Genomic DNA, 18234 nt, shown 5'->3' on the forward strand with positions numbered 1-18234 from the left:
GTTAAAACACTCAACAACAACAGTGACCTATGAATTATTCAAACATAAAAAGATACCTAACACAAGACATACCCCAAACTTGTCTACACATAGCAGACAACTTAGCAGAAAACACTATTTTAATTTTATGTTTACGCCCTCTGCTGTCACAAAATATAGAATTTGTTCCCATTTCTGTAGTTAAATCTACAAAATATGCCAAAGACGACAGTTTTACAGGCATAAAGTAGCATTTTTGTATTTTTGCACCAACAAGGTGATTCCCAAAGAGCTATTAGCTAAAAACTTGGCATATCTTGATATGGTGTATAGTTTGACTTTTAAAAAATTTGAGGAAACCAGACAAGTTGTGGACAAAAGAAATATCAGGCCTAGCAAACTATATACAAATTGGATATACTTGTATATAGGTGAACTATAGTTCACTAATAAAGTGAACTTGGTGAACTTGGGTGCAGCAGGTGGTGGTGTTGCAGATCCTGCCTGTAAACGGTCTCAAATAAAAACAAAGAAATAAAGGACGACTGATGGCAGGGTAATTGTGGAGGATGAACTACTTAATTTCCTTGTGATAAAAATTAAAACTTCAAGTCAGGAAGAAATTGTGTTCTTGGCTATGAACACATTTGACTCTGAGGGGACTGAAGCCACCAAAAACGTTTTGTTTGGGCTCTGTCCTGCCTCACAGTGGAGCATTGGATATAAAGACTGCAAAAAGCTGTCAACAATATTAAACCCTGCCTTAAGGTGCTGAATGAATGTGGGGATAATATCCCTAGATTTGTCTCTTATCACCTGGATGATCTGCCACCTGTTACGTACTCCGGTTTGGATGTTGTTTACTATGGTGAATGGACCAGCTGTGTACCGAGGTGGGTGCACTGAAACATGTACTCACGGTGGATGTTTGAGAGCAAGTTGAGGCTGGCGCTGTGGAAGTCAACCCAAGTGTGACTGCTCTTAAGTGTTGGTCTGACTTCCTCTTCACGTGTTCCCCACAATGGATCAAAACTGTGAAGAAGGGCAGGCCTCACCTGAAGCTGGAGAAGGTTGTTTCAAGTTTATGTTGCGAACACTGGATGCAACAAGAGGCCTGGAATTGTATCTATCATTGGCACTCGAGCTATGAGTACCATAAAAAGCTGTAAAAACTAAACTAGTAAGTGTGTTCCCAACTAAATTTGCCCAAATTTGTAGATGCAGAAACACTTTATCATCTGTATCTTAAAGAGAAACTTAACAGAGATGCCACCTGTCAGGAAATTGAGCTCTTTTAAGGTTACTGCTGAATCTAATGAATCAAAAATTAATGCTATGATAAAGCCAGTTAGACTGGATGTAGACTGGTGTATTGCTATACAATATACACAGAATAACAATAGATTTGTTATCCTTAAATGATTCATACTCCCTATTGAACTCCTGAAAATTAGGAATATCTTAGTAGGATGGCTCATATAAATGCCTTTATTTAAGATAAAAGTACTTATAATATATATGTTGTGGGTGGTTTTAATGCTCATCTTTCGCACAGCAATTCTCGGTCTGCTATCCACTTAATCTGTTTTGGGGAAGATAATGATCTTATTCTGTCAAGCGAAGAGTTACCGCTCCAAGACAGCTACACATATGTAAGTGAAGCTTGGCATGCTACATTATGGCTAAATCACTGCATATGTACAGATGTTGGCCAGCATTAGGAAACATGACTATGAAGTATGGGCAGTGTTGGGAAGGTTACTTTTAAAATGTATTCCATTACAGAATACATGCCCTAAAATGTATTCTGTAACGTATTCCGTTAGGTTACTCAATGAGAGTAACGTATTCTGAATACTTTGGATTACTTAACATATTATCATGCATTTTACAACTACATGAATGTACTATTGCTGTGATTTATTACTATTACTGAAGGTCCGCGGCTCCGAACCGTAGTAAAGGGACCTCTGACTAATACAGGTTCCCTGTCTGGCTCGTAGCCGAAAAATAGCTTTACTTTGTTGTGAGGGTCAACTGTGCTTGCGAGAGACAGAGTTGGCTGCTCCAACGGAACTTATTGTTTCGGAGGAAAACACGAACAAAGCCTACAGTCGAGTTTTAATAGCTTACTTACAACTGGGCTCATCAGGCACTCTTCTTGGCTGCAGTGGTTATTATTATATTTACATGCTTCCAGCTCCCGTTTTTGCTCAATGACAACTTGTACTTTTCGACTCCCCTTTTTCTCCCTCCTCGCGCTCACAGACACATAACGAGTATGGCAGTCCATTCTTCCTGCAGCACGGACTACACTGCCCATGAAGCTACATTCTGCATTCTGCCTATTAGCTTAGCACAACAACAACAACAAAAAGGCGCTCTCTCACCCAGGAAACACGCAGAGCGAGTGTCACCCTGTAACCATGGCAACCGCAACGCTGCCGCCTGGAACTACAGAACGTAGCTGTCAAACAAAACCGAAACAGTCCTGACCCGCCACAATATGAAACAGGAAAGTGTAATCCACAAAGTAACTGTATTCTAAATACCACCTTTTTAAACGGTACCTGTAACGGAATACAGTTACTCATATTTTGTATTTTAAATACGTAACAGTGGTACATGTATTCCGTTACTCCCCAACACTGAGTATGGGGTAGCTGTGTCAGACAATATACCTTTTACTTTTACTGTAAATGTGTAACAATTGCCAGCAACAATTGGAAATAATCATGTAACTAATAATGCTACCAGTGTAAAATGGTCAGAATTTAGTGAAGATGGCTTATTGGCTTATTATAATAATACAGATAAATATTTAAACAACATTTATTTGCCTAAAGAAGCTATTTTGTGCAAAGGTGTCAAATGTAAGAATCTTGAGCATAAACATAAACTTTGTTCCATGTATGATGATATTGTGACTGCTATGTATGAAAGTGGTAAACCATTTGATGTACAATGCAAGGATAATAAGAAACCTAATATCAGGCCTGGTTGGGAAGAACACGTAGCTTAAAAACTTTTGGGCTGGAAGACCTAAGAAAGGCCCAGAGTTTGAACAGAAAAGGCTTGCAAATGCCAGATATAAGTATACTGTTTTTACATCTAAACGTGAGCAAGTTGTGAAAGCAGATTTGAAAATGGAGAATAATAATGTCACAGATTTTTGGAAAGTGGTAAAAATTCTTAATAATTGTTAAATAACTCTGCCGTGCACAGTTGAAGGTTTTTCTTGGACAGATAATATAGCAGCATTATGGAGACAGCATTACAGTACATTGTTCACTTGTATAAAAAGTGAACCATATGTGGATGATTCTGACATTACTGATAAACCTATAAGGATACACATACACATGAGGTATATGAAACCATTCATAAATTATTTAATAATAAAGGCTGTGGTTTGGATCACATTACTGCAGAACATCTAAAAAATGCTAGTTTAAGGCTAGCTCCTCTTTTAGTGCTCTGTTTCACTGGTTTTATCATCCATGTAATATTACCAGACTCGATGTTGTGTATTTTGCTTGTCCCAGTTATTAAGGACAAAGCTGGAAAAGTAAGCTGTCTGGATAATTATAAGCCAGTATTTCATCTAAGGTTCTAGAAAGAATCCTATTGGATAGAGTCAGTGTGTATATCTCTTCCCTGGGTAATCAGTTTGGCTTCAAGCGAAACATGGTACTGACATGTGTATATTGCACTTGAGGAAACTTGTATGGGGCAAAAATTCATCAGTCTTCATGTGTTTTATTGATGCTTCTGATCCAGTAAACCACAGGAAACTTTTTGTTAAATTAAAACGACAGTGACGTCCTGGGTACATTACTGGAATGCTCATCAGAAGATGCAGGTTAGATGGGAATGCAGTATTCCTGCCCCACTGGTGTTAGCAGTGGTGTCAGACAGGGTGGGATTTTGTCTCCAGATTTATTTAATTTATATGTTGCAGATGACCTGGTGGTCTTCAGTCCAAGTAGTGCTGGTTTCCAGCAGCTCCTTAATATATGCACTGAATATGGTGTGCAATGTGGTATAAAGTACAATGCAGGTGAAAGTGCTATTTTGCTATGTAGAGCCAAGCAGGATAAAAAAAAAAAAGCTACATTTTCCAGTGTTTAAGCTGTCAAACAATGTTTTTGAAGTTTATAAAAAGGTGAAATACCTTGGTCATTTTATTACTGATCAAATGAATGATGATGATGATGATGATGATATATACAGACAATGCTGTAAGCTCTATACTCAGGCAAACACAACTGCACTGTTTCTGAACCAGTAAAAGTGGCATGTTTAAAGCATATTGCACACTGCTCTATGCTGCCCCCTGTGGTCATCTTAAAGAGGGGGGAGTGCCAGTCAGATGTGTGTAACTGCAGGTATTTGTACTTTTAAAGCACTTTTAAGGAAGTTAATGTTCACTTTTTTCCTTTATATGCTGTGCTTTTTCTGTGTAATCGTGGAATTATATCTGTTAATAAAGCTTGATTTCGATACAGCAGATGAACAGTATCTTAAAGTCATGTCCTTAAGAAATGAGAAGAAAGTCCCAGGCAGACCTGACACAGGACCTGAGAGTCAACTGCTCCTTCAGTTCATTCAGTGTTCATCACAAATATATTGAGCTATGACAAGTGACATAAGAACTGGACTGAAAATCAGTGACAATGATGAATCCATATTTTACATTTTTTTTTACACAACAATGAATTTATGAATATAGAAGAGTACTATCAGTTTTTTTTTTATTTGAAAAACATCTGATTGGCAAGATAATAATTTTTCAGTATGATAATGACCCCAAACAGACTGCAATGCAGTAAAATTATTCATTTTTGAACTGTTAGCTTTTTACTCACAACTTAAGGGTGCATTGATCTGTTATTTGGATCTGATATCGACCCAGCACTGACCCAAAATCTGATACATTTCTTTAAAAACAACAACAACAAACAAACAAAACTACCCCTTAATATCTAATCTATAAAAAAGGTCCATCTTTATTTTATTTATTTTTTTACTTCATGATCCACCAGCCCAAGAACTAACAAAGCGCAGAGGAAGCTTTGCAGGAATTTCAAGCTTTCTACTCTGTTGGGTCTGTGTTTCCACAAGCCCCGCTAATTCTAGAGACTTATTCATCATGAAGAAAACAAGACAGTCGATCGATCGATTATTTGCGCAAGGGAGGCCTCGTCTGTGTCCACCACGAGAATGACCCCCAGATCTGACCTCCTCCTGCTACCTTTTATTGAGAGACAGTTCACACAAAACACGTCAGAACAAAGCCACGCCCCCTTGGTTCTAAGACAAAGCATTTTATGTATATGTGTGAACTTCTGTAAGAATGTGTGTGTGTGTGTGTGTGTGTGTGTGTGTGTGTGTGTGTGTGTCAGACCTCCTGCTGACCAAAGGGTCGTAAACGCAGGAAGCTTACATCAAAAGAAGCAGATCTTCCAGATAGGATGTATCTGCAATAAAACATTACAGCCCCCCACCAGAACCTCGAGAATCTGGGGGGAAGGACAGTGGAATTTCTTTCATCAGAGTTAAAACACTGTACAAATGGTAAACATAAAAATGACAAACATTTAACAATTTAACTCTAACATACTCCATCAGCTTTTCCAGGTATACTTGGGGTAGTTTTTTTAATATATATTAGTGTTCAGAAAAGACTCTCACACAGCTGAAATGAAACTAAAGTAAAGAAGGTGAATGAGTGTGAATATCTTCTTTCTCTCATTTTGATTTCATTTATGTTGGTCCTGTTGTCAGGTGTTATTTTACTATGACATACCAGTTCAGTACATTTATATCCTTGCACTGGGAGAAACACCCCTCAACCATGCTACAAGTGCTGACATTGCATAGTTTGTCCATCAGGGGGCACATACTCCACAAATACAACAACCAGACCATTAATGAGTAATTGATGTTGCGATTATACAAAAAAATAAGTTTGTCCTAGTAAGGACTCATAAATAACTACACATAACTAATGCTATGGAAATCTATTTGTTTTGTGTGCCTAAAGAAAAGAATATAGGTTGATTTATCACCAAATATTGGCACCTATATAAGCTGGGCTATAATATTTTATTATATACACTTATTTGTTATACTGTATTTGTTTAACTCAGGAAAACAGTGTTTAAATCAACCTTTGATTTTGCCTTAATACATAAATAAATGATTCTCGTCTCTTGCCAAGAGTGACGAATACAGCATATTAATCTAACACTACAATAGAACCATCACATCTGTGCTGGAAAAGGGTGCATCCCTAATTTAAGTATAACAAACAAATGCTAAAAAAAATAATTGAGGTGAAGGATTGGACCATAATTTGCACAAATGTAGTATCATGCACGCTGCAGCTGTTTTTCAGTTTTACAGAGGTGAATCATAGGGAAGAAGAATCTAGTCCTCTAGCAGGCTGGGGGTGTGCCATTGTTGGTGTGCCTTGTTTTACATACAGAACAGTAATTCTGCCCAGCGAAATTGTCAGACGGTCCCTAACTCCGGTAGGCAGAGTAGTTGATGCTGAATCGCCGAGCAGCAGCAGCTCGCACTCAGTCCGTCGCTGCAGTCCAACAGAGCGACCGGTTATCAACATCCTCTCCGCGGAGCTGTAACGCTATGTGGGTCTGAGCTGACGGTCAGCGGTTCAGCCACGGCACGACACCACGGTGTTTCATTTGTGGACATGAGGACACCTGCTACAGCGACTCCTTTCAAAACGTGGACCGGGAATCCCGACAGGCATCGATTTTCGACGAGCATATGAGAAAGGTGGTGATGCAGCAGAGTGGCTTCCACACAAGAGACCGCCTCTGTCAATTCGCAGCCAGCCAGCCAGCTAGCTAGTGCTAGCCTTGTAGCCAAATAGCTAGCACCTGGGCAGGCTGAGGGTTTTAAAGCTCTGTCTTTACAACCTCCGGGATAGCTCAAATGTCAACGGGCCGAAACGCGTATGTCGGGCTATTTGTATTTATTGTGTGGGTTTCCCCCTGAGCGTTGACAGGAACTTTATTTTCCTCTTTTCTTTCCATTGCTAGCCAGTATTAGCCGGGTAAGTTAGCGCATTTGCTTGTTAGCTAGCGTTTTGTATTGGCTAATCACCTCACACAGGCTGGCACTGTCACAGAATGAACTTGGTATTCTGCGTGGAGGCGCAGCTCCATACCAACATGATGGAAAAGTACAGGAAAAACAGGGCTCCGTTAACACTGTCTAGCTCCAACCCCGCAGGCTTTAGTACGAATAGCAATGTTTGTCTTTAAAGGGGTACTTGCTTCATTTCCATCCATCCTTTACATTCGCACTTGGAGCAGCTGCTGAGCCGAATCAGACATTTGCCCCACGTCTTCTTTCCACATCTGCCGGCACGAGGGAATAAAACCTTTATCTTTTCCAGTATAGCCCACGGGTGTTTAATAGGTGGGTTGATATTCAGATGTAGTACAGCACAGAAAACAGGCATGCAATGTACTTAGAAAGCGCGGCTTACTCCCTTTTTTTTTTGGCTAGAGTTTGGAACACAACTGTGCATTGTGGGTTACTTTTGTGCTTTTTATAGTGATACATGTGTGGTAGCAAGAAATACACCACTGCAATAAGATAAAACTGTAGAAAGAAAGCTGTGCTCACTCTGCAGTGGCACTAAAGCCAGTATGCGTAAAGGACAGTTGATCGAACAGATACTGCACAAACTCTTGATACCTTAAGCCTCTTGGAAAATCTATCATTTTTCTCATGGCCAAAGGATTAAGTATTTTGTGTGAGTGTTTGTGGAAAGAGAAAGAGAGCGAGAGACATCCTGAGGTATTTATTTTCCAAATGACATGTTGTTAAAATCACCATAGCAAGCCAAGAGGATTGTTTATTACTCTAATATATCAGCTCTTGCTTGATATATGACATGCCATTTACTTGAGCTGTCACTTTGCTTTTGATTGTAATTCAGAGCTGTTTGGCTCAGTAGAAGCCTGTCAGGGAGAGTGCATGGTGAGAGGATACTAGTGGTTACAAAAGACATGCTGCCAAGGTAGAGAAATGACAACTGAAGGAAAGACTATAAAGGACATCAACTCTTCTATCCTGCCAGTGCATAGAGAGCATTGACTATCTAAAAAAAAATGGTAAAAAACGAAGAAAGGAAAAGGCAAGGTTTTTCTACAATGGTGTTTAGTCTGTTAAATACGCTCTCATTTGATTTTTTTGTGTTTTTTTTTTTCTAACTGAATGCCTCTGTGTACTTTTTTTCAGAACCATCATGGCCATGTTCCTGCTGACAAGTCACCCTGTTACTGAGGGATCTCTGCTTTTTTTGGTTTCTGGACCTACCAAAGCAGGGATGAGATAATAAAGTTAACCAGTCGGTGCATGCCGCTACAGCAACCCGTGGCACCTGTGAAACCCACCTTACCCCATCCCTAGTAAAGTTAATTTCAAACGGTCAAAAGATGACGACGCCGGCTCTACTACCGCTGTCGGGCCGCAGGATACCCACTCTGTCGCCGGGTGCCTCCTCCTTCCCGCACCATAGGGCCACGTTGAGGCTCTCTGAGAAGTTCATCCTCCTCCTCATCCTCAGTGCCTTCATCACCTTATGCTTCGGGGCCTTCTTTTTCCTCCCAGACAATTCCAAGCACAAGCGCTTTGACCTGGGCTTGGAGGATGTGCTTATCCCTCATATTGACACACCCAAAGAGGGCAAGCACGCCTCAGGACAGGTGATCATACATGGACAGGGAGGACATGATGAGCACAGACACAGGTAAGGGCCCACAGAAGTGTTGTTAAGTGTAGAAAAGAAAGAGCTAGCATGTCTTAATTTATATATATATATATATATATATATATATATATGTGTGTGTGTGTGTGTGTGTGTGTGTATATGTGTGTGTGTGTGTGTGTGTGTGTGTATATGTGTGTGTGTGTGTGTGTGTGTGTGTATATGTGTGTGTGTGTGTGTGTGTGTGTGTGTATATGTGTGTGTGTGTGTGTGTGTGTATATATATGTGTGTGTGTGTGTGTGTGTGTGTATATATGTGTGTGTGTGTGTGTGTGTGTATATATATGTGTGTATATATGTATATATATATATATATATATATATGTGTGTATATTAGGGCTGCCACAAACGATTATTTTGATAGTCGACTAGTCACCGATTATTTTTGCGATTAGTCGACTAATCAGATCATCATCCATTAGACGTAAAACGTACAGCTTATTGCACCAGCAGCATCTGCTCTTATATAACTATCATTAGCTTACAGCTTTAAGTGTTTAAGGTATGTGCTAACTAAAAATAAAGACAAAATGATAGTTTATTAAATTTTAATGAAATCTGCAGATTGTTTCGGTGAAGTTTAATAAACTCCTTGCTATCTAAAATATAACAGGACACCGGAGTATATTCTCGAGCATCTCACACTTCTGATAATCAGTTTTCTGCTTGAGGTTTATTCAGCTGTGTAAAAACTATAACTTTAATCTCAGCCAAACCGATTTACTCAGGAACAAATAAAATACAAAAAAAAAGACAAACGATAACATTTTGAAGTTATCTAAGTCAGCGGTCCCCAACCTTTTTTGCGCCACAGACCGGTTTATGCCCGACAATATTTTCACGGACCGGCCTTTAATGTGTCGCGGATAAATACAACAAAATAAAACTAGTACCGGTAACGAAAAAAAGAAGATTTATTCATAACACACGTGAAAAGACCCAGGAAAACCGAGTAAACGATAAAAACGATAAAAAAAATAACGCTGAAAACCGATAAAAACCCTGAAAACTATACATTTCACACCTGAGCCTCAACTCTCGCGGCCCGGTACCAAACGACTCACGGACCGGTACTGGTCCGAGGCCCGGGGGTTGGGGACCGCTGATCTAAGTGACTTAAATATGTTTAACCTGAGTAGCGAAAGACGGCGGTGGGTTTGAAAACGATTTGCCGGGAGTCCGGTGTTCTCACGGCTCTAGTGAGCCTTGCCCCCGGCTAGCTATCGAGCTAGTGGGTAACAGACGTCTCCGAAAACGTAGGAGCGCTTTTGAAAACATGTGGTGTCTTGATAAACTGAGCAGATATTTGAGGTTTACACAGCTACATTCTCGCCTGAAAATATGTTAAACGTTTATTTTGTGACCCAGAAAGAATAATAAGAGTAACATTAAAACTAACTAGCTGCCGCCATTGTTGGAAACTGAGCAGGGCTGCGCTATGAATTCTGGGACAGAGCTTCTTCTTCTTCTTCGGGGTTTAACGGCAGCTGGCATCCTTGTACATGCAGTGCTGCCATCTTCTGTTTCAGTCCGTTATTACACTCTTAAATCCTACTACTTATTCCTGCGTCTTTTGGGATCTTACAAAGCTTCAAACGACGCGTCGACTATTAAATCAGTCGTCGACGATTTTGATAGTCGACGTAATCGTGACTAGTCGACTAATCGTGGCAGCCCTAGTGTATATATGTGTGTGTGTGTGTGTGCATATATATATATATATATATATATATATATATATATATATATATATATATATATATACTGTCAAATACACACAGAATGAATGAAAAAAAAAAAAAATATATATATATATATATATATATATATTCATTCATTCTGTGTGTATTTGACAGTGAATAAGGAGATCAGAAACAACTGGTTTTCTTACATATTAGTAAGTACTTAGTTTCTTTGGTTCTTTACATAGCTTATGTCATTCAACCAGGTGTCTTGACACATTTTTTCAAACAATCTGATGCCTCTGGATGTGTGTTACTGTTTGCCAAGTGATACACGTCGGCACAAATGCTCCTTTCATTTTGTTCCGTATTCCTTTGCACAGCTGAGTGTGCTCTGTGCTCTCTCGCCCTTTGTTTCTCCACTAGGTCTAATGGTTTTAGTTCTTTAACAGCAGGCATTTTATCACTTTGGCCTGAGTTTTGCTGTTTTGTCCCGCAGGCAGACATTGTTGAACTTGATGATCTAGAACACACAGGCTGTTTGAAAAGCCTTAGTGACTGCTTAAACAGGCTTGGAAATTAGTGTCAGCAGTGAGCTACATACTGGTCACTTTGGGCTTCAGTGTTGACATTTATCATTTGTTCTGTCCAGCTATCGTTCTGAGGCGCTTTCTCCCTCCTAAATCAGGGTCAGTGTTTGGTATCTCTAATAGTGTTGTGCCTTTTGGAATGCAGTGCTCTGCACAAGGTTCATGTGCATCTATCAAATGATATCTCAACTGACTCGGGAACACTGACATAGAAACATTTACTTTTTTTAAATCAGTATTTAAATGATAGAAAAGAAACTAAACCTTGTATTTACCTAATTTGTACTGCTGTGTTCATTTCAGAGCAGTGTGAGTGCCTCTGCTGCATTCATTTCTAGTCACGCCAGGTTCTCTCATAATTTCTCTCTGTTACAAGGCTGCAATCTGTGGGTTTCACTGTGTACGTGTACATATGAGGTGGGAAGGGTGGAGTAGAACACGTAGTGCAACACCAGAAGTGAAGATGGAGTTAGGCAGGTTAATGACAAGTGGTTTTCCAAGTGTTTCCCAACAAGTGTTCACCCAACTAAGATGGAAAAACACCATAGAACACTAAATGTATGTAGATCTCATGGCAGGCTTGATCTATTTATTTATTTATGAGTGACTTATGTATGTATATATATGTATATATTGTATATATATATTGTACTATTCTTAGTTAGCGTATTGTCTGTCTTGTCTTAATGTTGGTTTATAATGGAGCACTGTAACAAAAAATAATTTCCCCCAGGGATCAATAAAGTATTCTGATTCTGATTCTGATCTCATGAGAGTACTAGCATTTCTTCTGCTGAGTTCCAGCTAAATTACCCAACAAGCACAGCTGTGATCCTCCTTTACTGAATAACATGCTAAAATGGAAAGAAAACACAAGCTAGTGAAAATGCACATAGATTCATTTTTAACATGCTGTTTCAAAATTACACTACACCGAACAACAGTCTAACAGTTGTAGGCAGTTTCCACTGCACATGCTGCAACGGTGCAGTTTCACTGTTTCAATCACAGTGGCTACACCGTGCGTAAGAGTAGTGTGTAAGAAGTGGGAATATGCTGCGGAGATCTATTTAGCAATCACAAAATCAGACCAGTCTGAGGAATTGACACCAAAATCCAGTTAACAGCCAGTAGATAGTGACAGTTCCACAGTGCTGTGCTGTTTTCAAAGCTAAAAACACAACAGAACCCATGAAATAAATCCTCAAGTCTTGTTTTCCTGTTAACTAACATAATCTTAAGTAGAACGTGCTCTTCAGGTGTATCTACTAAGAAGCTCTGCTACACACATGTTCCACAAACATTACTGTGCTTTCAGTGTAGCCAAAGAACTAACAGTAGTTATCGTCCTTCTATTGGAGTGGTCTTTCGCTGGCATAACTCATTCACGTATGAATCATGTAAGCACATGCATATTATTTTGCAGCCACAAAATATTTATGACATGCATGAGTGCCAAAGGGCAGGTGAGAAGAACAATTTCATAGAAAAGGTCATCTGCACGGCGGTAACAGACGTCATTGGTTTATCTGAAATCTTGGCAGGGTGTTACCAAGCAGTTTCTCCCACAGTTTCAACGTTGCATTTTGCCTCCTTATTCCCTGTGGTGCCTGTTCATATTTTCATTCTGAAAGCCTTTCTTTCAATGCTGCCTGCTTGAAATAACGTAATTGCTGTTGTCCAACGACTCAGACAAACAGAACAGGCAGTGCTGGGCTCAGATGGTGCTGCGTATTATCAAGTTTTTTTTTTTGTTTTGTTTTTTTTAAATGTCGAGGTGGGAAACTTGGAGTTATTCTTGCTTCGCCATAAGTGGCAGTCATGTTTTGCTTCAAATACTTCTACTCTACACTGAGGTCTTCTCGACTCTACTCCTATATTTCATTTCTGGGCACTTCCAACACAAAAGGGTCCCCAGGATGTTCCTGGGGACTAATTTACGAGTCATTTGAACGAGACAGGAAAAAAATCAGACTAGTTAACTAGTGTAAAAGGCAGAAGACGCTGGGCGCAATCTAACAGACAAGGATAAACACTGACCTTAGAATAACTGTGTATGAATTTAGGAGTCATTTGAGACCATTAACGGATTCCTCAACATTCAAATCTTGTTATGAATGTTGGTGAAATATGTAGTACTTTGTGCCGTGTATAGCGCTGGGGCCACACAGTGTCAGATTAGTTTGATAAATGTTTGCTAGCAGCAGTAGCCCCTTTCATGGCAGGCTAGCATCCACACGTCTGTGCATAATGTGGTTACAAATTACTTGGACCACTTCAGAGTGGTTATATGCCAGTTTTCTCTCACACAGCCAAAATACAAAAGTTCATTTTCTTCATCAATGTACTGCAGAGCTGTGGTGTTTCACGCAGCTGTCATCTTCTTACTTTCAATCTGTTTCATTTCAAGTTCCCTCACAGAGAGCGAGGGGGTCTCAGGCATTTGTCAGGGCTGCAGCACTAGTTGGTCTCAGGTGGCGTTGTAACATCTTTGAACCAACAGGTAACTTAGTAAAACAACAATAATAGATTTAACCGACTAGTATTTCTGGTGCCTACTAGCAAGAGTAGCAGTATTTAAATGTCTTGTTGACCGTGCACATGCCTAGTGTGAACGCGGTTAGTCTTGTGATCTGTGTCACTGTAAAGCTGGAACATGGGAGTTTTACATATAATTAAACGTGCGTTACATTTAGGCCTTTCCTAATTTGAACTAATAGTTTGGATAGTTCAAATTTCATCACCTTGGAGTATGTTATATATATCAGTATGTTTCAGTATGTTTTAGTAAATCAGACTTTGAAATCTGATGTCTGCTTCAACACTTCCTCACTGGTGTGTCGAACTGGATGAATTTTAAATCAGCTGCGAGCGATTGGTTTTCCAGAGCTACAGAGGAACGTGACGTAGCATCAGACACACACAGCAGTATACTAACTGAGGTTATCGTCATGGGGGATAAACTTAGCTTCTGAGAAAGTCAGATAGAAAAAGAAATTTGACATTCGCAGGAAGAATTATAGCCTTCAAAAAATGGATTGATATGCATTACAAGGGCTCGGCAACATTGCTTTAAACTTCCATGCTGCAGGCTTGAAATAAATCCCATTCAACGTACTCTTCGTGTTTTGGGTAAGCTGTTTAAATGAGATTCCAGTAGGTTCAGTGTGCAGTCACAGATGGCACAAGGCATTTCGTCGTCTTCTTAATGAACTGAATACTTTTTTTTATATTTCTTTATTTTTTTTATAGCCTTTTTCAGCTTTGTATTCAGATTCATGGATTTTTAATTGCTTAGTGAGCAACTCCTTGGAATTAATAACATGGCTGTGAGAGGGGGGAAAAAAGCTACACAGTTATGAGCATCTTCACTGCCGTCCATTTTCAAGGATATACCAAGGACAGAAAAAATATAAATACGTAGCTTCACATTTGACGGAAATTAAGAGGAGTATATGTAATGTGATTAAAATACAGCCACTGAGATGTCACTGTGTTTTACAGAGGAAGAGTAATCGTAACCTTAGAGATGTCTGGAAATTAGTTTTATGCAAATTCAAAGTCAGGAATATGTGCTCCGTGTATTTTAACCTTACACAAGCATTCATGTGAGGTGTTTTTATCCTCTCCACCCCGTCTTATAACAGCTTATTGAAATCTGTTCAGTTTGCTTGTTGGTATAGCTGCCTCAGCTGTTCTTAAAGTGGTTATTGTGTGCTCCAGAGGACTCGGAGTTCAAACAGCCTCAGGAAAATGAGGTGTGCTAGCATTTAAAGAGACCCGCAGGAACCCAAACACGCTCATAATAATTTCACCTTTGCTTTATTCGGCCACAGAAACCCCCACAGAACCAGTTCTTTGTTCACGAGCTCAACCTGTTAATAGTCCTGTAAAGCTTATGAGGGAGAAAAGGTTATTAATCTATGCTGGTATCCAGCCATTGAATTTTTGGAGAAATGAAATGTAACGGGGAAGAGGTATGTGTAGCCTTGCTCACATGGTGCTGGACTGAACATCTTTTTGAGTTTTGAGTGTTAGTTTTTGTAAACACCCAGGAGGAGTTGTGCTGCTTCCAGGGTTTCCCTTGGTTTCTGTGGGCTTATTCAAAAACAAGTTAACTTTTAGTTTACTTGATGTTTTTCGCTTTGGTAGTTACATAGCATGACCAGTAGGTGGGTTTGCAGGTTAAATTGGTTTAACTGGACCGTTATGTGACTGATGAACTCTGACATGCCTGAGTTTATTGTAGAGACATAAGAAAAACTTGTTAAGCTTCTAACATTTTGAAAATAAAAACAGCCCATAATAAAATAACCCACTTAAGAGTTGAAAGTTGCCCTGTTGCTGTAAATACGTGTCACTGAATATAATGCAAGGCATTATTTTCTGGTCAAGCGTCTGTATTTTGGCTAGTATGATGCTTCAGTGATTATTTAGCATCTTTCAGCATAATTTGGAGTTTTCTACCTGAACAGTAGAGGGTGTTTCTCTGCTGAGGTTTTCAGATCAGCACTGAAATAGTTGGCTTTTAAAACTGAAGATATTTTAGATCTTCCACCTGTTATCTTATTAAAACTATGCTGAAGACAAGTAACAAGATGCTTAACAGACATTAAAGAATGGTGGTGGAACATTCAAGGAAGTTCTTTGCATTTCTGTTCTGACTTATACCATGGCTGCTTATTATATTGGCTTATTATATTGATGCCATAATACCTGAGAATTAAATCTTTTGCCTTATGTAAAGATCATTTTGGTAAATAGACATTTGAAATCAGAATGGATGTTTACAAGTTTAAGTCTTAGGCTTTGCCGGTTGAATGCTCGGCTATAAAGCCCAGTTGAGCTCAACATACTGTGAGGCCAGTAATGATCCCGCCTTGGGTTTGTTCTGTTCTGGCTCAAACAACATAGGACTAGCCAGGTGCAGCACTGTAATCTGTAAAAGGGGCAAGAGGGCATGTTGGCAGAAGCAGTGACATTTTATCAGCTACAGTAGAAATGTAGAAGTCAGAGAAAAATGATCCTTATTCTAACCCTTTATGATCACATATACAGACATCCTGGTTGGTATTTAGTGTTGACTGGATGGATAGTGGTTTTAGGTATTACAAGACAAATTTAAAATGTGTTTGGACTTTAAAGAGGTGGTTGAATAACAAAGCAGACTGAAAATATTGCAGAAGGGATCAAGAAACTGTGATGACATTTTAGATGAAACAATTTATAATGAAAAATAATGAATTATCATTTTGCGCCTTACTGTTTTGTTGTTGTTGTTTTTTAGTTATTATTATTACATATGATCAGTTTAAACCTTATTGGCCATCCCAATCCAAAGTTAAACAGTTTCATCCACTCTGACTGAAACAACAAATTTATTCATTTGGACTTGGTGTGAGTAATAATATGATTGTGTTGTCCTGGTTTGGACATGAACATTCATATTGGATACTTGCCAGGGTGTCCAGTGGGGTTTGACAGAAATGCCATCTGCCACCAATTTTAACCTCTATTTGTCTGTGGTCTTCTCCTTTTTAGTGAATCTACAGTAAACATTTATGAGGAAAAATGTTTATAATGTGTACCTATATTTTCTTAGAGCAACACATTTTCTTTCACCTGGACAAAAAGGCATCATTTTTATATTATAATGAAGATTTGAATTCTGCCTGGTCCATCCAGGCCTCCTGTAGTTTGGGAATTGCCGAAGTCAATACTGCAATATCCTGTCCTCTGAATGATTATTTGCCTTTATGGTCCGGTAAATATCAGATCATCTATCAGTAGCTCCTTCTGTGGTTCAGTGAACCTGTCTCAGCATCCACATGCATTTTGGCACCTTCCTGTCTTTTTCTATAAAGTGTTATATAAAAACTAATAAAAAGGGCTTGTGTCTGGAGGTATTAGGTGCACCATCTGTGTAGACTATTTCAATCTCCCTCTCCCGCAGTGGAAGATGTCATTTCTTTACTAATCTCACATCATGAGTGTCATATCCCCATGTCACCAAACACAGTTGCAAGAAAAAGTTTCTGTACACTTTGGAATTATTGGGTTTTAAGATTTGATTCCTCTTAAATTGTGATGTAACCTTCACCTTCAAGTCTCAAATATAGACAGATGCAGTCAGACTGAATTCACAACACACTAATAGGGCACACTTCAAAACACTGATAAAATTATGTGACCTTGTTATGTGAATTTAGTAACTCACAGAACCTTCTGCAACACTTCTGGACCACTCCTTACAAAACTTACAAAACTTTATTATTAATATTACTGATTGAACAGCATTTTCAAACAATCAAAAAGCATTTCAGTTGGGTTAATTGGTATATCCAAAACATGAATTTTTATTTTTCTCCAACCATACCATTATTGTTGATGTCATTTTGTGCTTTGGATCATTGTACATTGCACCAAAGCTTTCCAGTTTACTAAATTTTGGACTGCTGCTTTGACATTCTGCTTTAAAATGTCTTCATACAGTTATGACCTGTTCATTTCTTTTTCTCAATGATTTTAAAATGTACTGGTCATGACATAGCAAATCACCCACAAACCATGATGCTCCCTTCACCATGCTTTAGAGTTGGGTAACTGGGTGGGTTGAGGCCATTTGATCAAATTCGGTCCAGAAAAGGCTGTAGCTTGTTTAATTTAGTTTATCTGAAAAGATAGGTTTAATAAATAATTTTTACCTCAAAATCTGTAAATAATAAGGCTAAATGATGCTAAGAGGTTAGATACCCATATTAACAAAAGGTATTGAGATTACATTTTTTGCTATAATTGGCAGGCCTATTGGCAAGGATATTAAAAAACAAACAAACAAAAAAACAAACAAAACACAAATTATTATTTACAAAATGCAGAAGAGTCTTTGTACATTTCAGATGTATTGCCTTAAATCTTTAATATAAAGTATTTTTTTTCCATAGAGGACAGAAAACCAGTGGTTACAACGGCTGTAGAGATTCCTGCAGGTGTTTGGCTCTTCTTCACCTCATTTAAGAGGTCAAATTGTTCTCTTCCTGTGATCTTTGCAGGACTCCGACCCCTGAGGAGAGCAGTGTGCCTGCTGATTTTCCTTTGTTTCCACAGTTTGTCTTATTGTGGCTTTATAAACACCTCATTGGTCAACTGTCATTCATTCCCTGTCAGCCTCATC

General features: G+C 38.9%; 1 protein-coding gene across 2 annotated transcripts in view; it reads left to right on the forward strand.

Moving 5' to 3' along the window:
* Window positions 1-6481: 6481 nt before the first annotated feature.
* The window catches only part of man1a2 (mannosidase, alpha, class 1A, member 2), a 143052-nt gene continuing 131299 nt past the window's right edge, over window positions 6482-18234 (forward strand). Inside the window, exons 1-2 of one of the 2 annotated variants that reach the window (XM_084907950.1) lie at window positions 6482-6783; window positions 8260-8770. In XM_084907950.1, the coding sequence (XP_084764076.1) occupies window positions 8457-8770 (314 nt within the window). In that variant the 5' untranslated portion in view covers window positions 6482-6783; window positions 8260-8456. Of the gene's footprint in view, window positions 6784-6838; window positions 7432-8259; window positions 8771-18234 lie in introns of those variants that run through there. The other variant, XM_084907951.1, reaches the window with a different exon arrangement.

This window comes from Perissodus microlepis, chromosome 16 (genome assembly GCF_051167445.1).
Source record: "Perissodus microlepis isolate ML-2025 ecotype Zambia chromosome 16, ASM5116744v1, whole genome shotgun sequence".
Lineage (NCBI taxonomy): Eukaryota > Metazoa > Chordata > Actinopteri > Cichliformes > Cichlidae > Perissodus > Perissodus microlepis.